Consider the following 22,708-nt stretch of genomic DNA (forward strand, 5'->3'; position numbering starts at 1 on the left):
CACCTAATTTTGAGAGCAAATTTTGTTTAGAAAATTCAGTGCCACTTAATTAATTCATATGTTTAATTTTTTGTTATCAAACGATTTGAATATATTAAGATCTGATTCCATTAAATTTAAGTGGCGAATTGATTTATCAAACAGGACCTTAGTTTATTTTGATTACTACTCTGCCAAAACAATCTTCTGAGGCCACAAAATTCCTGAGCGGTTAATGGAAAATAAGTCCCGAAAAAGCTTGCTAACAAATCTAGCAAAATTTCAGCTAGCACATACATATATATATATATATATATTTACATCATAAACACAAAGAGCATACAAAACCCAAGATATTATTGTTACACTCTAGTGCAGTGCATTGCGTCTTTCCGGCAATTTCTAGCAATAAAACATCACATTCTTCACTTTTTCTTTCAATGCTGGAAGAGGCCGCACAGCTGAATGAGTAGTGTTGCGGGAAGCGCTCTCGTGAACCTCAGGATCCATGTAAAATCGAGCTCTGTAGGCTGCCAGATGTGCATAATATGCAGGAGGCACTGCATCCAAGAATACATTTAGTATATGCTTCTAACAGATATGTCTGGTAACAAAAAAGGTGACTGAAACTACTGCACCATGTACCAATGTGCTTGAATTTTGATTACATCTTTGTTCAATGCAATGGACACCGTGATTGACTGACTAAAGTTATTCTTCCTATCCTTGAAGAATAAAAGTTTCAGTGCAATGAAACTCACCTACAGATACAGATCGAGTACACCTAGCATACCTGCAAATTAAGTTCAGTTACCAAGTTAGCACCACGAAATGCACCTGAAAATTTTCATTGTGGTGTGGGTGGCGGAATCTTAGAATTTTTGGTAAAGAAAGGAAAATTTTACGTGTAACAAAGGTTGTTTGTCAGGGACTGGATTTCGTCTGCCGTAAAATTATTCTCATCCCAGAGGACATGATAATGTGCTGGTCGACTGGTTCCCTGTTATTTGCCAATCAAAACAGTTCGTAAAGGACGTTGAACAACGTTACGTGTTAGTAGCAACGAATTTAATTATCGCCCTGAAAAACCTCCATTGAACTTTCTCTACCACAAAAGAGATCTTGAGATCCCACAAAAGACCTGGAACCAGTTGAAATACCTGAATTCCGGCATGACTGCACAGATAGAAGTCAAACTCGGTAGGATGACATATCTTAGTATCCACAACCGTACCTACAATAAATTATTTTGTCCAACATTACATCATAACAAGAAATTTCATTCGAGAGAGAGTCAACGGCTCATTTAGTGAAAGGCACGTGGATTCCTCGAGCACCTGATAATTTTTTTCCAAATTTTGGGAAAATCTGATACCATGATGGCTCTAGTAATAAGGGTAAAAAGAAAAAAAATAAAAAATAAAAGCTCATTTAGTGAAGCTCACAGTACATCTTATCGCGGTAGCTGGATTAAGGAATTTAATGTTTTCTCAATAATGGTAACCAGATATCAATGAGCAGCAATAGCAGAATTGAGGCATTACCAGGTAAGACGTTCCCACTCCTGTCTATGTTGCTTTTATCATTGTGGTTGTTTGCAAAGAGCCGTGTATGATGGCGCTTTTGGACAACAATGAAAGTAACTGGTGGCTGGTAATTCGGTTCAAGGGAAGCACAAGCCTGGAAAGGGTAAAGAGTGTAAACAAAAACAAAAGCAGTCATGTCTTAAATACGGTAACTACGTAATTCACTAACCTTGCGAATTGCATCAAGTTCATACAGTAGAACCTGGTAAAACTGCCCATCACTGACTCCATCCCTGTACAATCATGCAACAGGAAAATGAAAATCAGCATAAATTGTACTTAGGCTTCCAGCATCCTAAAAGCAAACCAACAGGCAACCATTATTCCGTGATTATTGGTCTAGCATCGTAGCATAGGCAATTAAATGCATGATTTCTTGTGATGGAGTTGGTTGGGTGAAATTGACTAAGTACCGGTAGAATATTATTCTCGATGGTTTCTGTCCAGTAGACTTCTTGAATGACAACAGAAGCTCTCTGGTGAAAAATCAAGACCAACGTTAGCAAATACAAGATTCTACGGGTTAATGCATTTTAAGCTTCAAGATATTGACATTTTGTTCATCATGTTGATCTTCTTTTCTTATACTGGGAAAGGGCACAATTGCAGGCATTACATTCACGAATTAAGCGATCTCATTAACAAGATAGAAAAATTCCATTGCATGTTATCAAGCAGACAGCAAAATTCATGTTAATATTTTAAGAGAACCAAAGGTGGACCTGATCATGCCCCCATTTAGTGTGCCCCTTCGAGGATCTTTCCAGGTTCTATATAGATCCTGAATTAGTTCTTGTCTTCGAGGCTGAGCGCACACCAATCCTGCATATTTAGTAACTTCTGGCCAGTCTTGGGAGGCGACAACCTATATTAAAGTTTCATATTGAGGTTCATATACTCTGCAATATAAGAAGTCCCAAGCAATACAAGTTGAATTCTTACAGCAGCAATAGATGGGCTATACTCCTCTCCACACTCAGGATGAGTAACATCAGCTCCGAATATTATTGTTGGAATGTCGCTTACAAGAGGAATTTTCCATCTTAAGGCATCCAAAAGCACAGTGTTCCTTCCTCCCATCTGGCGGGTTGAAGAACGAACATGCAGAAAAGATTTTGTATTTAAACATCAGTTCTTTGAAATTGTGTCATTCAACTAAACCAACCGTCAATGCAGTAGTTATATTCAGCAACAGACCTTTACATTAATCTTGAGAGCTACGTTTGACAGATACTGCTTGTTAACTTTTAAGACATGCTTTGTGAGGCAGCACTGGGAGATCAGACCCAAATCAGTTTCACAAATTCGCTTCAGGTTACCTGAATATTGTTGGCATGTTGCCATTAAGAAGTGATGTTTCCATTGTAATATGCTATAAAAACTTGAAATAATTGATCAAACAATTTTATAAGGCGCAGAAATAATATTAGTTTAGTAACAAGCAGGTTTACGCTAAAATAATATTAGTTACTAAACTAATATTATTAACAAGCAGGTTTACGCTAATTCTCTCTTTTCTCAATTAAACTTCTTATTCCACACTTTGACAAAGAAAGCAAGACAGAAGTTAACAAGAATTGTTCTAATACTATGGGGATGAAGTTGTGTCGGAACAAGTTGGACGCATACCATACAGAGACCCATTGTTGTCAGGAAGGATGGCAATAAGAAGCTCTAACTCTTTTCCTCCTAATCTGTTTGCAGCCGCATTGTATACATATCCCAGAGTCTTCTTTACTTGATCAGGTCTGGCCACATAGATTGGGATCACAGGATCACAATTGATTTCCTGAAATTAAGGACAATAGTTTGGCTTCTGATTATTCATTAATCAGTCAAATTGTCGAATATGCCCAAACTTTTTCAAAGGAAGAAATCAGTCAGTAAAAGCATATTACAAGCTACTGAAGCTGCAGCCTTTCATACGAGAGAATATATTACCATTCCTGAGTCTTGGCACATCTGGACCAGCTGCTGACAAAAACTGCAAGCAGTACTCTCTTGGACACCTCTTGAGAAGTTAATGCATGCCCAATAATTAACAGTGCTACCATTTATCACTTTCTGAAATGTGAAAAGAGTTATACCAATCAAGAATCTAGACATGGATCAAGGCATTATATATCTTCAACTACTTTCTTATACCACAAAGATTGCTTTACCTTATTTATCATGTTCCACTGACCTAGCTGAGGAAGATATTCTTTCTCTTTCCCAGTATCGTGGTACTTCAACTAATTGAAAGAAAAGAAAAATTACAACTGATTCAAGTCATGACATTTTGGATTCATGAAAGAGGAACTTTTGAAATTACCCATGGAGCTGGAAGAACTCGAGCTTCAACTGATGCAAGCTTTTCATCAACAGTAATGCCAAATTCTTTGGCTAGGGGATCTTGCTTGTAAGCATTGTGTTGAATTGTCTGGTGACAAGCAGGCACCTTTTAGTGTAACTGTCACTGGAATTGAAGATTTTGCAGTCTCTCTTGTTTTATGAATTTTTTAGATTGTGCAAACTACCACAAAAACTATGAGCTTCAAATAGCATCATGATCCCAAGTATTTAATGCTTCAAGATTATCCAGATACCAAGAAGTTGCAGCCAAAGGAAGTTGAGGTTTCAGAATAAAATAAAGCACAAAGAAATCCAACACAAAATGTTTATACCTGCATAATGTCCAATTCTTGATCCTGGGGTCTTTGGCATGAGAACTTCAACAGAGAAGTTATCTGCTTCTCATTCAGCCTTTTGGTGTATCTCTGTCCCTCAACAATCTTGCAAGCCTGATTGGGAGGAAAAGCTTCATGATAGCATTACAAGATAAATAGTAACGGGGAAAACTAGGAGTTTTTAATCCATAGCATTTACCTCCATTGGCAAGTAATTCAATTTCTTTTGACTTCCCACTTGGAGGCAAGGTAGATGGGAATGTTGAATGGTGAATTTGTACACCTCTTGAAAGTATTCAATGACAGTTTTCATGTTCTTTTCCTCATCAACTGGAAAACTGCAAGTACATGATCATAGCTGAACTGACTAGCAACTCAGGGAACAATCACTAGAATTAAAGGCCAATAACAAAAACATACATCAGTTCTCTTGTTGGCTGTGAAGTCAACCCTATTATCCGATATTTTCTTCGCATATTTCCCCTGTGTGTAACTTCAACTTTGACACCTCTAAGGGCTTTCTTAACCTGATCAAAATAGGAAGGTCTATTCGTTGGTAGTTCTTAATTATTGCCATGAGAAGTAATACTCATTACAATGACTTTCACCGCAAATAAGTTTAGTAATGAAATGGTTATGTCGTGGAAAACTAGAAATGATCAAATTTAGCATAACTCTTGGTTATGCGGTAACCAGATAAGAAGCCAAAGCTGATAAATGGTGCAAAACACATCTCACAACCTGCCCAGCCAGCACCCCCCCTCTTCCCTGGGCACAAAAGAAAAAAAGTCGGAAGTTTATATTTTTATTGAGTAACATCATGGCTACATTAATAGAACTATAAAGTAAAAGTTAGCATCATCTGCCCCTTTGCTAAGAAAAATTAAGACGCAACAAGGCAAACAAGCAAATCATCTGTATGATTTCATCAAGCCCCCCAGTCCATATAAATAGGATGCTGAGTAAGAAAATCCTGAGTTTTGCTACATCACTATGACAAATATGGTCTTCGTTGTTGAGGATTATGTAAAAATGGAAATGCATGGATATGTTGAAAATAAGGACTAAAATGAAATAGAGTAGGTCTACCTTTACTCGGTCTGCATCAGACAAAGGTCTTATGCTTATATCTTTTCCCAAAACTTGAGCAACAAACTCAACAACTGGAAGTGGTTCTATAAACGCAGTCGATGACATGTCTGATCAACAAATGAACAGCACTAAGTGATTGACGGAACAGTAATTCACTATTACCGAAAGGTTAGGCAATAAAAGTTAGTAGGTGCTAAGTGATTGCAATACCAATGTTTAGTGACAACCCCATCTGAGTAGGTTTTATGCTCTGATAGAAGCCCCTCCAAGACTCTAACCCGTTGCCTAGTGACTGTGGTCTCTTAAGAGTAGGGGAGTAGAAGAATCTCCCAACTGAAACATACCTGAAAACAAATGAGTAAGAAAGTAACTGATAGTGATTAATAATTGATGAAACCTCCATCAATAGCTACAGAACTAATGACATGCACACGTTGATTCACAAAAATGTAACCTTTGTGCTGCAAGCTCCCTCAGTACAACATCAATAATCTTAAGAGCTTGTGAGTTGGTCTCGACTTGTTTCTCAGAGAGAACCTCACGACATTGAAGCATGTTAGCCTGAGCTACAAATTTGATCGTCACCATAAATCTGCATTTCCTTATGTCGTTATTGAAAACTGGAGCAAGTATTTCTTGCATTTCTTGAGGTAAGATAATCAAATCTTTCATTAACTTATGAATAGCCATATATATTCAAATGAGTTCAACACATATAGAGAATCTATATCAATGATCACTTACTTTGTGATGCTCATGGACTCATCTAAATCAGACAAATTTATGGTGAAGTCTTTCACGGTAAAAGGAAGTAATCCGGCTGTGTAAAGGGCTCTTCTTCCATCATAAACGGGAAGCATCATCCCCAAGTCAGTATGTCCATGAAGTTTAACCAACTGTTTCATAATAGCTCTGTTCAATGGAGAAGAATTAACTTCTGGAGTTATTGTAACCTGCACAAACAGAACATCTACCACAATATGATTCCAGTGGACATTATTATGTATTCAGAAGTAAAAGAAGAACGAAAGAAATAGCTTACACTATAATGACACAAGCTCTTTTCTGATATTTCAGCAATGAAATGGTTGGCTTTTACCACACATTTGGAACCAAGTGTTCCATAGCCTGGCCTACAAGGAAAGGTGAGACTTCTTTCTGAAAGAGGAGGAGAGACAACACAAATTTCCGATGTTATATCCTGAATCTTTTCTAGTTGTGTCCCTTTTCCTCTTCTCCTTCTCCTCCTCTTTCCCACACTGTTCTTAGTATCTTCAGTGTTATCTTCACATGTTTTGAAGGTTTCAGATTGGGTATTTTGATTCATCGCCTCCTGTAATGGTGTCCGAGAGATAAGGTGCTTTTGCTCCGTGTGCTTCCTTTGCCAGTGAGGCATTTTGTAGAGTCAGCAGCACCTTCACATGATAAAAAACATTAGCAGGGCTTCGTTAGCATTTTTTTGATTAGCGGTCAGCATGGAAAAAAGATCATAAAAAACGTTTTGGCTACTCTCTCTCTCTCTCTCTCTTTTTTTTTTTTGGCTGACATGGTAACTTTCTCGAAGAATCTTAGAAAATAAAGACTGGGAAAAGGAAGATTCAAAAGTGATACAAAAGAATCAACATTTTTCAGTATCTTGTCATCCTCCCTGGTACTTCTCTGCTTAAAGTCTTAACCTAAAAGTAGCAGGGCCATGCAACCATGCAGACACGCAAAATATTATAAAAGCAACCACCTTTGATTTTAACTTCGCAAACCGAACCCATATGAGCTTCTATTTCTCAATTCTCCAACAATGAGAAAAGAGGGAAAAATGGAGAAAGAACAAAAGAAACAGTAGGAACAGCCTCAAAGAGGCACTACAAACATTTTACCGTTAGGGAGAGAGTCATTACATCAGCAAAACAATTATACTGTTTCTGCTTTTTTGTTCTTTCATCGAATTTGCAACTGTAGAACTAGCAATAGTTAAATCCAATAAATGCTGAGCCAAAATATTTTGAAAATAAATGACGAAGCAATTTACTTTTGATGCATGATAGTCTCAAGTGCATACTAACTTTTATCCTTAAAATGTTGCAACAGTTAAATCACGTCCACGGCTGCAGTCTGTAAAAATTTTGGCCCCTAAATCAGCTGGGGGTTTTACATGGTAAGTAAAGCAATACAAGAGCTACTAAAAAGAGACAAAACATCAAGCAAAAATATGAAAGAAGAGACAACCAACTGCCTATTCAATGCTTAACAACTCAATCTTCAATGGAAATTCTTTCTTGGGATGACCAAAATAGCATGCAGAATCCCCATTATATCATCAGATTTGCAACTCTGTATCAGCAATATGAGGTTGACAATTCCACCTCTAGCACTTTTGTAAGACAAACGTGCTAGATATGCAGCAGCCCCTTTCGAGATTCTATAATGCCCTTGACACATGCAGCGGTAATTTGGTTGGTATAGAAGTGTCAAGTGTACCTCAATAGCTAACAAGATGACAGTGGTAGAGTGCCTGGCTTTGCATTTGATTACTGAACAATGATGCCACGTATCGCTAGACGAGCAAGATGGAACTAACAAGAGCAGGTTCGGTACTTTTACTTGGGCCAACTGGAGAAGAGAACGCCAATTCGTTATAGATGAACTTAAGTCCAGACCCCTATAAACTGGAATATTCATGATATTCATTGCGTTGTTATTCAGTCAATTGAGTCATAGCTAAACTAAATCCTCTCCTGCGAGACTTGAGTCCAACTTCAGCGTTCTATGATGTAGCTCCTAATTTCCAGCAATTATAGGATATGATCACTTGTTAAATATCCGAGAGGAAGGAAAGGAAAAGGAAAAAGAAAAAGGGTCTGCTCACATCCAGACTTGTAACGGTCAAAAGAGCGAATCCATCGGACGGCCCAACACAACACAATGTGGGCTATCCGTACTGCTGCGGTTCGCACTATCCTAAAAGGAGTGCCCTGCATGCTGCAGCCTTCTTCTTGCAATTATTTTTTACTATATATCCTATTCAATGGACTCTTCTGATTAGCTCACTAACATTTCTTTTTTGTGCTGAAGCTGTTTTCCTAGCAAACTTAGTATATATGTAAATTAGGTTTAGCTTTGAAATGGAGAAAGGCGAAAGAATAATGGCCCAGAAGCATATACTGACGAATAGCATGAGAGACAACAACGAACATGGTACTGTAATTAGTAGTGTAAGTACACAGCCAAATATTGAGCAGCCAAACTCCTATATACAGTTCAACTCAAATAGTACGTTTGTAAAACAATTTAATTAACATTCTCAACAAATAAATGCAGTTTACTATTCGAATTCTGAACCTAACAGTCGATGGTGGAAAAGGGTGTGGAGAAAGGTGGAAGACCCAAAAAAAAAAAATCCAACATGCCTGAGTTTTGCTGGACACTATTTTTTTCTTGCGGACTGCAAGCAGTAATTCAAACAAATAAGGATCCAATGGCCAGTAAAGGAGCCACTGACTGCATGAAAAAGACGAAGCACTGCCAAAGCTTATTTTATAACCCTTTTAATACGTGTTGGTACTATATGCATACTTACTGCTGCTATTTCTGCAGTCCAGCAGTGCACTACACCTCCTCTTCATGTAGGGCAGTGCAGACCACATCCACATACTCATTCAAAGTTCAAACATGCATGTATAGCTCTACCACAATCGTTCAAACTTGAGCTAGCTTCCCCCCCCCCACAGCACTCCCGCCAATCCCTTATTCTCCTCCACTACTCGTACGAACTACTTCCCATACAGTCACAGCAGATATACCACTAAATTCTTATTTCGTTATAGTAGTATAAGATTTGACATATAGAAAGAAATTAAAAACCACCTTATGCAGTTTGCACTTACGTACGTCGTAAAGCCAAGGCAAAATTCTATGCTACAATCTCTGCCAATGATAAGTCACTTGTCTGATTGTCCCAAGCTAGTTAGTTAGGGGACACCTCGGCAGTTAATTACTCTGAGGAAGCATTAACACAGGGTGCCACTTTATGATTTTTTTTTTTTTTGGTGCATGCCGCATGACATTTTAAAAATTCCACTAAAACAAGTTGATGTAGGTAGAATTTATCACTACCAGTTAATTCTGTTGTTTTTTTTCCCCTTGTGGGTGAAGGTGAGAGAAAGAGGAAAAGAAAGTGAATTTATATATTCCCAAAAAAAAAAAAAAAAATTCACGGTCTAGCTTGGTAGTAAGCAGTAAGCTACTCAACACAGCCGACCGATATAGCTGTAAAAAATCTACAACCACCATGCATCACTATCAAGAAGGTACGTACAAGCATTTTGATGCACGTATTGGGGTATCAGTGACGAGACCCGACCAGACCATATATAGTTGATACCATACCATACCCGAAAGTCCTAATATATAGAAGAGTAGTCGACCACATTTCAAAAGCTTTCTCCACGCAAAGGTCGCATTCGTACTCTCAGTCTCGGCTATTAGAGCCTGGTCAGCCATGGCCCTATAGATCTCTCTTTCTAACAACCCATCACGTGTGGACAGACACACCAATGTGTGTTAGAGAGTCAAATAAATGCAATGACAAGAAGGAGGCTCTTCAGAAGAAAGAGAGAGAATAATATCCTGTAAATTCTCTGTGCATCTGTAGATGGGACGATGGTATACGGTAGAGTTGTAGAACTAGAAGCAGTGGTCGTTGAGAGAATAAAATGCCAAAAGACTAAACAGCTAGCAAGTGCAATGATGAGAATGTACAGACTACAGACAGATGCGCCCAGCAGCAAGCAGCATTGCTCCAAAAGTCTGATTACGCCGACCCCAGCCCCCTCCCCCCACTCTGCCCTTTTCTGCTGTGCTCCAAATAAATGCACAGGGGATTGTGGCTCATATTCTCACGCGAAAGTGAGAAATTAATACTACCATATAGCGGTAGTAAGTAAAACCTTGTGGTTTACGTTTGTTTTTTACTAGCTAGCATTCTTTACCTACCCCAGCTCAGCTAGCTTCTTCTGTGCTTGTTCCCCTTTTATCGACTGAAAATCTTGCACTTCTGCAACCATAAATAATCCAACATGCTAAACTAAAATTTAGGTCTCTACATGCTTGTGCAGAAAGAAAAACTGTAAAATTAATAAAGCTTTGGGAGAGGTGCAGAGAGCGGGAGAAATGAGGATTAGTTAACACTGAACTGAAGGCTATGTAAAATAGATCTTGAATGTAAACGATCTTGAATCTAGCGTTCTCTACCCCGTAAATAAAGCTTGATTTTACTGTTACACTAAAAGCATGGGAGTTGTTGTTGTCATGTCTGCATGCACGTCGTTTTACTCAAGACGTTTTAAGCGTCAATTAATGTTAGAATTGCAGTTTCAAGAAAACACACTCGAGTACTAGGAAAAGTTCTAGCATGATTAATTGCATAGAGCTGGTTTTGACTTTTGCCACAGAAAACTTGTGACAGTAGCTAAAGAAGTAAAAGCAGACATATAGATTGACTACTGGAACTTGGAACTACATGTTTTGAGCAACAAGAAAAATATATATATAGTCTCTCCGAGTAGTTGGAGGCTTACCTAGACACTAGGCTTCAAGGTTAACGATCTTGGAACAAGATTTTACCAGCCCAAATACTAGCCAGTTGTTGCAAGAAAATAATTCGCAACAAGCTAGTGACGGTGGTATTACTGTCTTATAGGGAGCAAGAACACTTCCAAGGAAGAAAGATATGGGAAGAAGGGATAGAGAAGATATCCTCCCGGAAAAAATGCCGATTTGGGCTTGAAAATGGATGCCCTCCTTGTGACTTCGAATTCTTTAGTAGAGGGAGGGTGGGAAAAAGCTAAAAACGAATGTGTTTCTGAGACGAAGCACGGTGAGCCGTGTGAGGAATAAAAAGAGTTTTTGGGACTCGCAAAAAGAATAATGAGCAAGTGTGCTCTTCAGAGAAGAGAATATATTTGTGAAGTTGATGGATTCATCTAAACTATGTAAACTAAGCAAAAGCTACAAACTCTACCTTTATGGAAGAAAAAGAGAACTTTCATTCAAAGAAGAGGAAAACTCCCAGTGAGCTTTAAGAATTTAGGCGTGCTGATGGACAAAAATGTTTTCATTGTTTTGCAGGCTTTATGAATAAAAATATCACTGAAACTTATTTAAATAATACCCAAGTGATTAAAGAAATGAACGAGAAAGATGTAAAGAAATCCTTACCGAGGATTCTGGTAAGCTTCTTGTGTTTTTGTGATTCAGAGTTTTATCTCAGCTGCAGTTCCAAGGTCCAACTTCCGAGTACCTTCCCTCCCTCGGTTTGATGTCATGAAGCCCGTATCTCTAACCCCCCCTCTCTCTCTCTCTCTCTCTGTCTTTCTCTCGCTCTAACACACACACACAAAAAAAATACAGGGGCAAGAAAGAAAACAGGTTTTTGCTTTCCAAGGTTTTCTAATGCAAAATAAAAGAGGGAAATCCAAGAAAATCAGCGTGGGATCTGAAGGAGAAGGAAGGGGGCTAACCGGGGGAAGGAAAGCAAAGGCTGAGAGCGAGCTTTGAAAAAAGGAGTGGTGGCGGGCGCTGCTCCCACGCCTGCTCCTTATTTATATAGTAGTACTAGTATACGTACATCTCGCCTAGCCTTGTCGACTTGTGACACACCTTGTCCAATTTGCCTCTTTTTTTTTTTATTATTAATATTTCTCTCTGTTTACTTATTTATTTTGGCACAAATACATAATACTAGCGTATAAAAAAAAATATATACATGGACTAAACGTGATGTCGAGTGATTATGAGAACAACAATAAGATTGTTGAATCAGTTATCAAATTCAATTTGTCTAATTTAATATGTCATATCCCTTGAATCAGCCACTTTAAACTCCAAAGACTGTGACCCTTATAATAATATATATCAATGAAATTTTCTAAATTCTAGTGATATAAATATATTTTTAATGACACAACGCTGCTATATCACTATTCCAATCCCTCTTTTTGGGCGGACACAGTTGTAGCTACATTAAAGAGTGAACGAAGATAAAAGAAAACCTGAAGGCATGTGCTAATAAATTCACACAGAAGCTTCAGAATAATTTTTTTTTTTGGCAAGATACGTAGTAAAAGAGCAGCTAGTTTTTCACTTGAATGGCTGAAATATGAAATGTTCAGTCATCCGTCGGTTGATTCCAATAATCAGCGCGTACGCGGGTGAAGCATTTCTTTCTCCTCCTTTCCTCGCTTCTCCATCTACTAAAGAAGCGCATGTACTAGAACGTGTCTCAGTGTTGTGTTGACAAGTTACCCGATCGACTACTCTGAGCTTTCAGCGGACTAACCCAAACAGCAGCTGAAGTTCCATCAAACTCAAATTCTGAAATTCTGAAAGAGAGAGAACCTCAACATGCAAACCAAGCTTGCCAATATATATATTATATGTATTTGTAAAAACTTCAGAGCATGCAGGTGGAACTTAACTAACTAGTTATCCATTTTCCTATTATACTTTGATTCTTAAAATGTAATGTAAGTTCCTGCATTTTTATTTATTAGCACATTCCTCATGGTATATATATTCAAAAATACGAACGTCCTTTTATCAGTTTTATAACCCCCCCCAAAAAAAAAAAAACAAAAACAAAAAGAAGAAGAACTTCCTTTTTGAATACGGGCTTGTCATTGCATCTTTATTGACAAATAGTAAAAGGGTCACGGAATTAGTCTGCTAATCAAAAGTTTAATCATTACATCATGTTGTTAGAGATGGAAAGGAAGTAAGTGGCAAGGTACGTGTGTTAAAAAGGTGTCTCTACCGCACCCTAAATTCAACTCCTCAATGATAAGATTGAACAGCAAGGTGAAATGATCGTCAAACGTGCTAGCTCAAAGTCCCACCAGGACCAGGCCACCACCATTACGCTGTACTAGAGACAAATTATCATGCAAAGCACCATAACAAAGAGCAAAAAAAAACGCAGCCTGCATCATGCATGTAGATGAAGTGCAAGCACTTTGTTCGATGCCGAAGATTTACCTTTATACGAGCATTATATATGGGGTGATAAGACCTAAGTGCTTCATAGCTTATTTTGTCCCTCTCCCTTGCAGAAAGGGACCGATCGATGATGATGATACGCATAATATAGATAGAGCTCTACTACAGTTTTCACAATCCATGCACACAAACAAAACGTAAAAAGACAGTTTCACGGCATCTTTTACAACCTTTAGTCTTTTTCACCTATCTACTTTATATCTTCACATTCTTTTTGCCTCTTCTTCATCCTTCAGCAATGAATTGATCAAGATTTGTACTTTTGCGATCGATCTTCAGTCATTGATTGATCATTAGCAAACAATTATTGATATTTACGTGCAGTTTTTAACGCAACATGCACATGAACTATTAAGGCCAGCAGGAAACTGACTCTCACTACTTTTAAGTGCTTATTGACTCCTGCAGCTTTGCTTGTTGTTTTTGGTGGAGAATTTGGATAGGAGGTTCCCTAAAAATAATATCCCAATAAAAAAAGAGAGAAGGGGAGGATGGCGAAGCTCACTATAGTGGTGGTTCGTCTCTAATTTTGAAGCCCGCAAAATTGGCAGTTCTGTCTGGGCTCTATTCCTTTCTGGTTCAAGGCAATTAACACAAAATCCTCTTCCTTTTCATGATAAGGGAAGCTACATAAGATCTTAACTAGACAAGTTTCTATTTATGTAAAAAAAAAAAAAAAAAACAGAAAACACTAGTTAAAAGCCTAGCTAGATGACTTGTATAAATGTGTGGCTTCCATATGTATATATCTTTGTCGCTTAGCTCTCTGGTTGAGAATTTTAGTATATAAATGCACGGAGTCTTTTTCTATAATACATATGATCAGATAATTAAGTTTGGGCTAATTTGAAGTGCCATGTCCTCCCAGCTGACGACTCATAAGTATGCCTAACGCAGCAGCGATAACATAGAACAACATATCTTTGTGCCTAAAATGATTTTTTGTTTTCCACATTGGCAAGGGAGGGGTAGATTTAAGAAACGGAAAAGGGGAAGAGAGATATTGAACCTATGACCTCTCATTTTTTGAATATTAACTTTAGCCATTAGATTAAGATCTCTTCAACAAAATTGATAATTTGTGTCTCAGTGCTGTGATTTTTTATGAAGTGTTTTGCAAATTCAAAATTTAGGATTGAGTTTGGTGAAGAAGCACCCTTAAACAACTAAATTTACTCGAGAAGTTCTAATAAATGTCCTTCAAGTATAGATGGAATCAAACAATTAACTTTGAACGCACGAATTTAATAAATCTAAATTTGTGTAGTGTAGCATATATTCAATTTTTTGTAGGGCAAAAAGTTGAAAAATTCATCAATTCGGTTCCTAAACTTTTATACTTTAACCAATTTCATCCTTAATGATTTTTTTTTTATCCAATTTAATCCTTGAACTAATTTTTCAATTCCAATATAGGACTTTTGCAGCGGCGTCACAACATTTTGCCTCAGCCTCATAATCAGGCAGGGATATATTTGTCACTCATGCAATTTAGAACTAATTGTTTCTCACGATCGGGTCCTCATCCGCATGCAAAACCAACACACTCTCGAAGACACTTGTTTGGTAATCCTTCATTTCTATCATGAGATCAGTAGAAGGCCTAGGTAGTTGGATTCTGTCGTTGGATTGCTGCAATAGGACTACCTTATGTCTGCAAAGTTCAAATTATTAACTTCCTTCCCAACCAATACACCTGCACAAGAAACCCATACAAAATCATCATAACGCATACCCTAGCCCAACAGGAACTTGCCCAATGAAGATGCATCTTTGCGGATTTAGAAATTATAGAGCCAGCAAATAAATTAACCTTTTTATCATGCAAATCAATAGACCTCAACGCAATGATATGTGGCAACTTTGGAGAAGGCAGTACGTAGTCTGCAATATACTTTGTTGGTTGTTAAAAGTTCGTTGGATAGGGTCAGGTAGGTATTAAGGTAGTCTTTAGAATCTATTGGTCTAGCCATGAAGCTGTCAAAAGCTTTTTTTTTTCATGTTAAAAATGGTTTAGAGGATGGCCATATTTGAATTATTCTAATTCCTAAATTGCAGAATTTTACCTTGAATGACAAGTATACCCCAACCTGATCATGAAAAAGATGCAAAATGTGGTGGCTCAGTCCATTTGAATCGAAAAATTAGTTCAAGAACTAAATTGGTTAAAAAAATTGTTAAAGACGGAATTGGTTTAAATAAAAAAAAAGCTCAGGGACCAAATTTAATTTATAGAGATTATTTTTGAAAATTTTCAATTTCAAGACCATTGTTAGAGTCATTCTTGAATCTTGACACATAAATTATCTCTAACTAGAAATTACAATTCACGGTCGGTGCCCCTAAGGCCTCGTGCTTATTATAGTAAATCCATTTAAGATGAAAATGGTTTTCTTAGTGAATTTTCTGATAATGAGTTAGAGGAGTACAACTTATTTGTGAATTTTTGTGAAATTGTATATATTACGTCACCCCGACTCCAATTATGAACTTCTTGTTCAATTGCATGTCCACTCTTTGCTTTGACAAAATTGCCTTCACAAAGCAAATGAATTGAGGAAAAGCAAAGCATATTTTTGAAATAAATGTATGGATAGCAGAAATGGTTCGAGTACTTTTAGAATGAATGTGAAGAAATTGCAATTCCAAAACTTTGCGAGTAAATTGAGACGTTGTTATTTTCAAGAAATGCATGCCCAATTTTAGTAATTCCCTGACCAGTGACCCTATATTTTGTTCTTGTTGATTGAAAAATAAATTTCTTGATAAACACTTTTTTTTTTAAAAAAAAAAATTTGTCCAGAAATGAAAGTTTGAACCCGGCCATACATGTTCAAATAAGAAAATCTAATGAACCTTATAGTAGAAAAATATATCCAACCAATACTACTAAAGAAGGGAAAATGGAAAAAAGTTTAAAGAAAAAAAGAGTGGATTTTTCAACCAAAACTTCATATGTCAAAATCAAATTTATATTATGTAATAGGTTGGATCTTATCCAAATTCAGCCTAGGTCCAATATAATTGGATAGGATTTGGATTTAATTTTTCAAATCCAAACCCAAACCTTGTAAAAATGTCATGAATTTGGGTAAGGTTCAATTTTCTGTGATCCATACCCAAACTCAAATCCAAGTCAAATCCTACCCAGGTATATATATGTAAATTTATAAACTAATCTAATGTTATATATTAGATTGGATCGATTATAGTAATTTCATGATTGTTAGATTAAAGAATATGCTCTTAATCTAAGAAAATACTGTCAAAATAGAAGTAGTTGATAATAATTCTTTTTTTGAATTCATAATATTGCATTCAACTTATTGAATGTTAATTTTATTATTTGAAAAAAAATTGGATAGTATTTATATCATTTTTTAAACTGTGTATATTTTTAAAATATTTTTACTTTAGTTCTTTGCTATATGTCTAGAGAAATATTTACGGATAGTTACCAATTAAATACATAAACATACAAGGATCTGGGTTTGGGTTCACTTTTTCAGACCCATAAGGGTCTAGATTTGGATACAAGTCAATTTAATTGGTTATCTGGATTTAAAATATGCTAACCCAAACCCTAATTATTGACATGTATATTTGCTTGTGTACAAGAAAAAAAAAATGCATATGTTATAATTGAAGGGGTAATCTCCGTAAAAAACGATTTTATGAGCCAACTGTATCATAGGCTGATTTGTAAGGGGGTCCAGTGCAATTTACCCTAAACAATCCCGCGGTGGCTGCCCGGTGGATGGTGATATACTGATATTGGCGAGGGAAATCCTCTGAAAATCAGAAAATGACGATCGACGATGATAGTTCAATATACGTGGGAGGGCTTCCGTACGACTCTACCGAAGACAGCCTCCGGCAAGTCTTCGATCCCTACGGTTCCGTTGTTGCCGTCAAGGTAGGAGCACTTAAACTTGCTACTTAAAACGCACTTAAACAGCTTAGCTAGGGTATTATACCATTTCAAAATTTTCAATTTTCTTCAAGAGTTACTTTAGCTCACAATCATTGAGAGAACTGAATGACCGATACTGTTCCAGTATGTCTGGAAACTATTGTATACAGTTGAAGCTCCCATATGTGCTATTCTGGTTTAGTTAGAAATACAGAAAAGAATTGATGTCGTTCAAATATGATATTAGATCAATTTTTACATCTACAGGAGGAGATTAATATCTTAAAATGGTAATATATGGCAATCGTTTTGGATGCAAAGGTGTGCTCCTAATTTTGTTGAAAAGAAAAGAGAATGATTTCAAACAGGATGAGTAACATTTTCAAACAGGTCCATGTCTCCAAAATATGTGTGCAGGATTTGGGAGTTATTACGTTAGAACCTTTCTTTTATGCTTATTGTTCTAGTAGGTTTGTTCTTCTTTTAAAAATTGCGGTATTGAAGAAAACTATTGGTTTGCTTCAATTAGGCATTCCGTTTACTTTTTATTTATGCAGCAGTTGTGAAGGAGATTTTGATGTATGTATACTCAATGTTTTTCTATGCTGTTTGTTTGTGGCTAAAGACAAATAATTTGTATTCCAGATAATCAATGATCGTACTGTTGGAGGAAAATGCTATGGTTTTGTTACATTCACAAATCCTCGATCCGCAATGCGTGCCATTGATGAAATGGATGGAGGGGTATTTGTCTTCCTGTGTCCTCATTTAATATGTTCTAGTTATTCTTCTTCTTTTTTTATTTTTTTTTTGTGTCTTTAACCCTTCTGTATATGCTTATGGTGTTGGTTATATTAAAGTTTTAGTGAAACTTCATTTGATTTTCAATTAGACTATTGAGGGGCGTACAGTCCGGGTAAATGAAGTGAGGAGCAGAGGCGGGAGATCCAATTTTGGTCGTGAAAGTTTTCGAAGAAATTCAGAGAGGGACTTTGATGCTGATAGGGGTAGATCTCGAGAAAAGGATTATGATCATGATAGAGACCGCTATCGGGATAATCATAGAGAACGATCACTTGAGTTTGATGAAGAGAGAGAAAGAGGATATGATCATTTACGTGAACGTGATCGATCAAGGGACCGAATAGCTGATAGAGATAGAGTTCGGGATCAAAATAAAGGTTTGGACATTGTTGCACGAGAGCGTGAAAGGATCCATGACTATAATTGGGAAAGAGGCAGGGTTCTGGACAAGGAGACACAGAGGACTAACAATCACCACAAATCTTCTGAGAGGGACAAGGATCAAATGCCTAAGTTTCTGGATAGGTAACATATATTTTGATTCCAGGATGCTATTTGCGATCAGTAAAATGTTTTGGTTGTGAGATAATGTACAAAAGATATATAAGATCTTATATCATATTTAGGTGCTTTCTTTAAACAGTATGTCTGAATTCTGAGCAGATTTCGTGGTGTTGTATTCCTGCTTTAGGTGTTTTTTAAACCCTTCCACCTGACAACAAAATGCCCCTCCCCCCAGGCTGATGATATACGTGATGAAGTGGAATGAACTTGTTTGTATGATCTTCTTGATTAGCATGTTGCTTCAATTTTTAATGTGTAACAAGTTTCTTTTAGCTGAATCATTGTCTTGATTGGTGCGATATAGTCTGAAAATCTTGTCGTGACCGATTCCTTGGAGTGTACTCTCTGTTTTAGCAATTACTCCACTTCCTGGAAAAGAACTTATACTTCATGAGGAGTAGAAAGTGCATTCATATATCTTCAAATGTTACATTTTGCAGAGTAGAAGGTGGGCAGTGATGCCTATGCTTTATTGGGGGTTTACCAGCTTTTAGCTTTTAGATCTCTGCTTCCGTGCTGCCAACTGCAGCTCCTATCTTTTTGTTATATTTCATGCAAAACAATGAAGATCTAACTATGATTGATTTAAGCAGATCTTATACAGATGAGCATGGTAAAAGAGAGCATTTGTCACAATCTAGTGGTGATCATATTGAGGTAGAGACTCATAATTTTTGGTCCACGTGACATGTTCATACACTCTGCAGAAAACATTTTTCAGTTGACATGGAACCCCTGTTTGATGTCATTTTTTTAAACTCAACTTAACAGGTTACAAAGCAACTAGAGGTATCAAATCAACAGTTTCAAGAACTTCAGAAGGAGGTATGTCATAGATTTGGATTTGTTCACAAGAGAAATATTCTGATGCTTTAAGTTTTTGCAACTTTACAACTGATCCTGAAATTAGGTACTTTAATGATGTTTTATTCGATCTTTACAAGTTTTCCTCCTTCTAGCTCTAACATTTGCTTAGGATTTTTTATTTGTGTGCTTTTACAAGTGTTACAAATTAAGGGTTGTGGGGGGAGGGGGGGAAGAAAGATGGTACAAGTTGAATAGGGTGAGTCTAGCAATTTGTTGCATGGCCAACTAAATTTGTGCCTATTTACCTTCTTCATGTGGTATAATAATCTAAAAATTCACATTATCTGTGTCATAATTTTTCATCATTATCGCACAGCCAACTGAAACTTTGTGCAGAAAGTTTTATTTTGCTCTATGTATTGGAACTTTCTGGAGTTAATGAGCTAAAAGGCTACTTTTAATGGCCATGGTGCCTCAATTGCACTTGTTGTGATGGATAGAAACTCAGGTATTGTTTATTTTCCAGGTATCTGAGATGGAAGAGTTGGCTAAAGAGAAAAATGTACTTGTTCTGAAATTGCAGGAGAAATCCCAGGTTGAACCTCCCACAATGATATATTTTTGCAGTCCACTATCATTTCCTCCTCAGCTGTCTGTCTTGCTTTAGTTGTTTTAGTAATAATTGGCAATTTATCCTTTCTCCAATTTTCTGATGAGAATGCTATGACGATTGTAGAAATTGGAGGACTCGTTGACGGCAGCTAAACGACTGACTTCTTATCGGCAGATGCAATTGGCTAAGGTAATTCCTGTAAGCATCTCATTGTTTAGCTAATGTCGATTAAACACTTGACTTCATAGTTTTAGTTTCTGATTTAACAGTTAAACAAATTTTACCTGCAAGTAAGAGACTGCAATGAGAGGCTTAAGCACTCTGAGCACGAGCTTCAGGTTATTCCATTAAACTCTATTCTTAATGCTTATGATGTGCTATAGTCTTCGTGTTTTGCAATATAATAACAGCTGGACTCCTGTATTATCAAGTATGTAAATGGCATATAAATGATGGCATTGGATGCCCCTGTCATACTCTTGCAGTATCTGAACAATTAGGAATTTAGGATTATAGGATTTAAAGGGCCTGGTTCTTCTGTATATCCAACAGTATATGCTTGATGTTGTCTTGTCTCTTGTTATCATATTTGGTTATCACTGATTGTCCATGTCATTTTTGAGCATGCAAAAGTTGTGGTTGTTAGCTGATCTGTTTTAAATGTAACAATATGCATTTGTGATTTTTGAATTAAGTATTCTTCATATGCTTTATTATTGTCCTGACATAGTATGAACTTTGATACCAAATCTTGTGTTATCAGCTTGTTGCTTTTCTTTGTACAAAATGCCATCTTTTTTCTTCACATCTGGCAATGTGCACTAGTTCCTAATGAAGGCATTATCTTCTCCAATTTTTCAGTCACCTAGACTGTTCATTGCCTTCCTCTGTGTGTTCCTAGTCTTTGTGGGTTTAATTGTTTGGATAGCCTTTTGGTCTTGACATTGGTCATGAGTAAATCTTTGATCTAGGACAAATAACTATGTGCATTTTTTCATGTATGTGTACTTTCATTTCAAACAATGGGTGCTTTTGCACAATCTTTAATGGTTAATACTTGTGGTTAAATGTTTAGATATTCTTGAACTTTTCTCATGCAGGCTCTTGTTAGTTCAACAATGTCTGAGATGGAATATGGGGATGTTATGGGTGCAAGGGATGGTATTTTGACAAATGGCAGTGCACAAGCTTAAGTCAGGCATAAGAGTTTTTTTCTAGTTATAATGCAGCTATGAATTCATTGATTGTTATAAATATGTGTACTATGTAATGCCTTTCAAGTCATCCCTTTTGTGCTTTATAATTTATTTACTTAACTCTCAGAGTTATCTGATGGTCAGTCCTTGTTAGTTCCGATCTTTTCCTTTAGGGGATTGAATGCTGTAAATTTTAATGAGATGATTTTGTTTGGGAGAGATGAATTTAAAAAGGTGGTAAGACGTGTGATGTGTTTGGAGGTACATTTGTGATTATTGCTCTATTTTGAGCTAAAATAGAAAGGAATTTGGCTTACAGTTTACTGTGTGTTTGAATGACACCTAAAAGCATAAAATGCTGTGCGAGTTGTTCTGTAACCTGTTATTTTCTATGGTTGTGTGAAAGGCTTGCTCCTGCCAAACTGTGGGCTTGTATAGCCGTATCAATGAAGCTGGATTGCATAGCATTATGCGTCCAGTTTACATAGTGATCTTTTTATTAGCATCTTCTATTCACCCTTCCCCCAAAAAAGTAGGCTTGCAGCTTCTCATTCTGGGAATCCACGTGATGAAAACCAAACTCAAGGATTATATGATTGTACTTTTGTTGAAGGACTATAATTTTTGTTATGGTTCGTGGCCACTCCTACAATCTGGAGAACAGATAATATAAGGTCTGGAAGGTACATTCTGGATACCTGTGAGGTTCCTTTTTCTTTCGTTGCGGGCCGTGCTGCCTGCCCTGCCATTGATATACAGGTGAGGAGGCCGTTGAAGGGGTGTTGTTTTGGACAACGGAATAGGAGGAAATGGTATCACCTTGTGCCTGTTGTTGCGCTGGAGAGTTACCTTGGTGCAAGGTTGTCTTTAGATGATTTGAGGCAGTCTTCTTGGCTCCCTCAAGCAAGAAGTTGTGTAAGCTTTCGAGCAAGAAGAAGTGTGAAGATGGAGAACCTTGTTAAGTCAATTCTAATTGGCTTTCAACTGATCTACTTTGAGTTTTACTTGAAGTGGGTACATCTGCTCACGCCGGAGAAGTGTCAAAATGCTGTTATAATCTAACGGTACATACCCTTTTTATTTTTTATTTTTTCCATTTCAAGCTGAGCTGTTTTCGTAATTATTCCATCCAGTGATGTCCAAGTAAAATCGACCATTTTATCCTTCCTGAATTGTTTACTTCCCGATGGAAAAGCCGGCTGTAGCCTATTAAGAGGAAAGAGGTAACAAATTGTGTGATTTGGTGGAGCCATGGAATGATGTTCTTAGGCTGGCAGGTGATTTGGAATTGAGATCGATTCGTGATGCAGGAATACACCCTGCAGTGTGAATGCTGCATAGTTCACAGAAAACGGTTGTCAACTGAACCGTTTAATCAAACTAGAAAAGAAGAGGGGCTAGAGATATGTGCCGATCGTGCATTTGCTTTCTTAGAC

At 37.1% G+C, this 22,708-nt stretch overlaps 2 protein-coding genes across 5 annotated transcripts; one reads left to right on the forward strand and one right to left on the reverse strand.

Moving 5' to 3' along the window:
- Nucleotides 1-266: 266 nt before the first annotated feature.
- Nucleotides 267-11,877, reverse strand: LOC113772951 (protein argonaute PNH1-like). Of its 4 annotated transcripts, XM_027317449.1 has the most exons (24): nucleotides 11,540-11,877; nucleotides 10,312-10,376; nucleotides 6,369-6,741; nucleotides 6,071-6,279; nucleotides 5,781-5,918; nucleotides 5,537-5,670; nucleotides 5,324-5,433; nucleotides 4,655-4,761; nucleotides 4,434-4,572; nucleotides 4,232-4,348; nucleotides 3,880-3,987; nucleotides 3,728-3,799; nucleotides 3,507-3,629; nucleotides 3,195-3,354; nucleotides 2,763-2,884; nucleotides 2,508-2,645; nucleotides 2,288-2,430; nucleotides 1,979-2,041; nucleotides 1,735-1,798; nucleotides 1,524-1,659; nucleotides 1,140-1,213; nucleotides 885-979; nucleotides 741-772; nucleotides 267-539 (listed from the first exon to the last, which is right to left on the reverse strand). In XM_027317449.1, exons 3-24 carry the CDS (start codon nucleotides 6,720-6,722, stop codon nucleotides 382-384), a joined length of 2,796 nt encoding a protein of 931 aa, XP_027173250.1. In that variant the 5' UTR covers nucleotides 6,723-6,741; nucleotides 10,312-10,376; nucleotides 11,540-11,877; the 3' UTR covers nucleotides 267-381. The 4 variants fall into 4 exon arrangements, with proteins under 4 accessions (XP_027173250.1, XP_027173249.1, XP_027173251.1 ...); XM_027317448.1 differs by lacking the exon at nucleotides 10,312-10,376; XM_027317450.1 differs by lacking the exons at nucleotides 10,312-10,376; nucleotides 11,540-11,877 and adding an exon at nucleotides 7,802-8,017.
- A 5,184-nt stretch (nucleotides 11,878-17,061) lies between these two features.
- On the forward strand, nucleotides 17,062-21,593 carry LOC113774985 (serine/threonine-protein kinase fray2). Its single transcript, XM_027319665.1, has 9 exons — nucleotides 17,062-17,291; nucleotides 17,934-18,032; nucleotides 18,181-18,617; nucleotides 19,250-19,313; nucleotides 19,428-19,481; nucleotides 19,990-20,058; nucleotides 20,200-20,265; nucleotides 20,346-20,414; nucleotides 21,177-21,593. The coding sequence occupies exons 1-9, from the start codon at nucleotides 17,181-17,183 to the stop codon at nucleotides 21,267-21,269; spliced, it is 1,062 nt and encodes a 353-aa protein (XP_027175466.1). The 5' UTR covers nucleotides 17,062-17,180; the 3' UTR covers nucleotides 21,270-21,593.
- The last annotated feature ends 1,115 nt before the right edge of the window (nucleotides 21,594-22,708 follow it).

The sequence above is a fragment of the Coffea eugenioides genome, chromosome 6 (assembly GCF_003713205.1).
Source record: "Coffea eugenioides isolate CCC68of chromosome 6, Ceug_1.0, whole genome shotgun sequence".
NCBI lineage: Eukaryota > Viridiplantae > Streptophyta > Magnoliopsida > Gentianales > Rubiaceae > Coffea > Coffea eugenioides.